Genomic DNA, 4,408 nt, shown 5'->3' on the forward strand with positions numbered 1-4,408 from the left:
ATTGCCCTTTCTCTCTCTCCTCCTCCTCTTCTTCTTCTTCGCCTTCACAGCTTCAGAATCACCACACAAACGAAACGAGCACCAGAATACAATACAATCGAATAGGATAGAATTGTGTCTGTGTCTCGACCGTCAGCCCCAAAGAATAATAGTTATGAGATGAGCTGAGGTTGAGGCTGAGGCTGAGGCTGAGATTGTAGGATTGTGGTGGCAATGATGTATTCTTCGTCTCTGCCAATTCACAATTTGGCAATTGATGGAGGCGGAGGCGGCCCTTTGGATGGCACCAACTTGCCTGGGGATGCGTGCCTGCTTCTCTCCACCGATCCCAAGCCGCGCCTCCGCTGGACCGCCGAGCTCCACGACAGATTCGTCGACGCCGTCACGCAGCTCGGTGGCCCCGACAGTCAGTCTCATTCTCACTATTTTGTTTTTTTTTTATTAATTAATTTTTTTCCATTGCTTTAGCCTTTCCTGCCTCACAAATTCGACTTCACATTTTCACATCTAATTTATCAGTCAGGCAAACCGATTTACATGTTAAGAGTTTAATAAGATTGCTGGAGGCTGCAATGCAACTTTATTAATGAGGCTTATAATAATAATAATAATAATATAATAATAATAATAATAATGTGCAACCAAAACAGTAATGGCTCTCTGATTTCGAACACACAACATGTTCGATCAAATGCCAGTGTTTTTTAGTTGCCATTATCACTCTTGATTCTATTGCATTGTAATGAAATTTTTTGTAGGATCCATTAAATTTGGTATGCATAGATACATACCCATAGTTCGTTCTTGTTCACCTGTATATGCCTTGAATTCAATCTCGATTTGGTGCTCATCTCATTTTCTGTCTGTCTACTTGAAGCCAAATTGTGCAGATGAATGAAAATTTTCGTGAACATTAAACACAAACATATATCATGACCAGAAAATGATGTTAATTCAATTCTTGCATTGTAGAAGCGACGCCGAAAACAATTATGAGGACAATGGGAGTAAAAGGCTTGACCTTGTACCATTTGAAGTCTCATCTGCAGGTTCGTCGTTCTGTTCCAAGATCCTACGTTGTAACATTATAGGATTAAGTAAGATCAGTGAATGACCTATTATTACCTATAAGTATGAATTGATGTTATCGTAATTTTCCACTGCAGAAGTATCGCTTGGGCAAGCAAGCAAACAAGGAGCTGACCGATGACTCAAAAGATGGTATTGATCAGCCCAGCCTAGTTTCACTTATTTCGTAATAACGATTGCTTGCTTCAAATATCACGGACTCTATTGATGTTATGCAATGTCGATACCTTTTTGGCAAGCATTCCAACTGCTAAATTTGAAGTCATTTTAACTTCTCGTCCTAAGTAATTATAAGAACAAGCTTTTGCACAAACATGCCTATGATATGAATCTTTCAGACAAAGGAAAGACCGAGTAGAATGCGAATATCAAAATTATAGATCCATTTTTTTGCCAAGAAGTTCCCTTTTTTCTTATTATTTTTTTTAGACTAAATTGTTCATAACTCCCTCTTGGTTTCAAAACTCAGCGTGAATCTCCTCTTACTTTAAAAATTGTGTGGCATCCTTTATACTTTAAAAAAAATATTGCATGAAACCCTTTGTAATTTCAAAGCTCAGTGTAATCTCCACTTTTACTTTTAAAATTGTATGATGCACCCTTATATTTTCAAAAATGTTATATGAAACCCCCACCATGCAAAATATATAGATAGAAAATCATTTTCTCATCACACAATGGAAGTTTTATAGCAGTGGGGTTTTATCAACTTTTTTTTTAAGTGTAAGGTTGTGCTATGCAATTTTTAAAAGTACAGAGAAATTTTATACTGAATTTCAAAACTACAAGGGAGTTAATAAGCAATTTTACCTTTTCTCTTTTTTAAGAAAATTTTCTCTTATCCATATGAATGAAACCACTGTTGATTACTGAATGGTTACCGGTTAGAAAAGACATAATTGACGTGTCATTACTATTGTTGTCAGCATCGGGCCTTGCCGAGAGTCAGGATGCAGGTTCATCTACCACTGCGTCGTCGAGGATGATGGTGCAAGATATAAACGAGTACTTCATCCCTTGAAAAAACTTTCTTTCGTAAAGTATTTTATTTTCATGTATGCAAATATAGTTATCTTTTCACATTTTACCAGTGGTTACCAGGTGACGGAGGCTTTGCGCGTCCAAATGGAGGTTCAGCGGAGACTGCACGAGCAGCTTGAGGTTTGAACTCTTCAATCTTTGGGATCATTCTTATTAGGAAACCGCAATGAAAATGAGAATAGCTAGGGAATAAATTTGATAGCTGCTTTATAGCTTAAGAAAGATTTTTCGTCATATGTTTCGATATTTGGTATTTCCCTCAATAAGCTCATTTACTTTTGGTATGAATTTTAATGGGGTGTGTATTTTTTGTGTTTTAGGATAACATAAATAGTAAAAAGTGATACTACCACTGTTATGTAAAAATAAGCTTATTTGGTTTGGGTAGGGATTTTAATGTAAGTGTATACTTTTGTCTTTTATAGAAAAATAAAGTAGAAAAAAAATATTTCGGTCCATCTAATTTGTCCACTCTTTCTATTTTTATTTGTCTCACATAATTTGTTTTTTTCTTTTTTGAAAATATAATTATACACTTTAATTATATTTCACAATTTATAATTTTCTTTAGTTTAATTAAATTATTTAGTCATCTTAATCTTAATTTACAATTATTTTTATTAAATCATAATTATTTTTATTAATATATTTTTTATGAAATGTATTGCAGCATGTGCTGTGCGAGTCTATGCCATGTGCTGTTAGTTTATATGCTGTGTTTGTATTATATGAATATAAATGATGTGTTGTCACTGACATTATCGTGTGTTGTTTGCTAACTATCTGTGTTCTGTTAATTGATGGGTTGCACATGTATTATATTATATTACGGTGTGTTGTTTGCTAGTTATATGTGTGATGTTCAACACAGTGCTGAATTTGAGATTAAGCACCGTAACCGTTGCCATTTTTTAATTACTTATTAATTACATAATATCTAAAACTGTGTGGCTAAGCTAGAGAACACAAATTAGCTGGAATGGAGAGAGGAATTAACAAGGGCCAAAAATGGTACGGTTGTTTTGCTAGAAAAGGAAACAAGTCTTGTTTCTTTTCTATGACAAACAAATAAAGAAAGTCGGCCTATTTTCTTCTTTTTCCTTTTTTTTTATTTTATGGCAAAGGGAGTATGATTTTTTTCTAAAGAAGAAACTAACTTAATTTTTGTTGACCGACAAAAAAGGAAAGTAAGTCTATTTTTCCATGGCAAATGGAGTATATATAAACCAACACATTTGATTAGAATGGAAGTTGAACCTATAGACCTTAGATTTGGCAACTAGTTCCATTTCTAATTTCCATCATGTCTTCTTATGTTGTTCTAACTAAACTAAGCACATAAAAGTTCCATCAGGTCCAACGTCATCTCCAGATCCGAATGGAAGCACAGGGGAAATACCTCGAGGCGATCTTGGAGAAAGCATGCAAACTCCTAGACGACAACCGGTCGGTTCAAGACCTCTCTGAACCAGTCAAGGCTCCCAGTGAGTTGACGCGCATCCCTGCCCGACTGGGCGACTGCACATTACCCAATGTCGAGGCTAAGAAAAGGCCGTGCCCCAGTTTGAGCACTCAAGACTCGGAGTGGTCCATGTCGATGACGACCATGGGGAATATAGGATGACAATGGAACTGTACATTCTTGGATCGAAGCATATTTTATATATATGTAGGAAACCAAAGAACTTGACTTGAATTTGGATCGATAGTTGTTCCATTTCCTAACGTGGTAAGTTTGATATATATATGTCGGGAACTATGGCCGTAGATGTCAAGTTTAGTATTCTTTCCCGGTTTATGGCTATGCTCTTTATATTCTTTCATTTTCCTTTTGTCTTTGTTGGCCGAACATCGGTTCAAAATTGTATGTCAATTTTTTCGTCTCATTTATCAATCGTTATATTTATTTTAACCAAATATTTTTATGTTGGAGGAAGAAAAGAACACAAGGAAAAAGTGAAAAAAACAAGAAAACTTTTGGTGGAGAGAAGAAAATATGATTAGAATGAAACTGATGATAACAAATGAAATTACAAACTTAAAAAGAAAGAGAATCCATCAAGTGCTCAATTAATTATTTCGGCATGTGCTGAAGAGAAAAAATATGAATTATCACAATTTCTGTCTTTTAAACAATACAATTAATATAATTATTATAATGTATTTTGCTAGGGATGTCAACACTGTGAGTTCGAGACGGGTTTTGCAGGCCTCGAAACCCTTCTCGCTAGAAAATATTAAGACCCAAGACCCGCCCCGTCCTGCTTCGACATAGCCC

General features: G+C 35.4%; 1 protein-coding gene across 2 annotated transcripts; it reads left to right on the forward strand.

The window, feature by feature from the left end:
* On the forward strand, positions 1-3,953 carry LOC127249369 (protein PHR1-LIKE 2-like). Of its 2 annotated transcripts, none has more exons than XM_051272128.1 (6): positions 1-406; positions 973-1,049; positions 1,167-1,221; positions 2,016-2,094; positions 2,181-2,250; positions 3,476-3,953. In XM_051272128.1, exons 1-6 carry the CDS (start codon positions 214-216, stop codon positions 3,752-3,754), a joined length of 753 nt encoding a protein of 250 aa, XP_051128085.1. In that variant the 5' UTR covers positions 1-213; the 3' UTR covers positions 3,755-3,953. The 2 variants fall into 2 exon arrangements, with proteins under 2 accessions (XP_051128085.1, XP_051128086.1); XM_051272129.1 differs by having other exon boundaries at positions 4-406; positions 3,485-3,953.
* The last annotated feature ends 455 nt before the right edge of the window (positions 3,954-4,408 follow it).

The sequence above is a fragment of the Andrographis paniculata genome, unplaced genomic scaffold (assembly GCF_009805555.1).
Source record: "Andrographis paniculata isolate CXL003 unplaced genomic scaffold, ASM980555v1 Contig35END, whole genome shotgun sequence".
NCBI lineage: Eukaryota > Viridiplantae > Streptophyta > Magnoliopsida > Lamiales > Acanthaceae > Andrographis > Andrographis paniculata.

Bases quoted from the DNA above. Each gene is read 5' to 3' on its own strand.
- LOC127249369 (XM_051272128.1), top strand. From the start codon at position 214: ATGATGTATTCTTCGTCTCTGCCAATTCACAATTTGGCAATTGATGGA. The intron at 1,050-1,166 runs GTTCGTCGTTCT...TTTCCACTGCAG, and splicing joins ATTTGAAGTCTCATCTGCAG to AAGTATCGCTTGGGCAAGCA. The intron at 2,251-3,475 runs GTTTGAACTCTT...AGCACATAAAAG, and splicing joins GACTGCACGAGCAGCTTGAG to TTCCATCAGGTCCAACGTCA.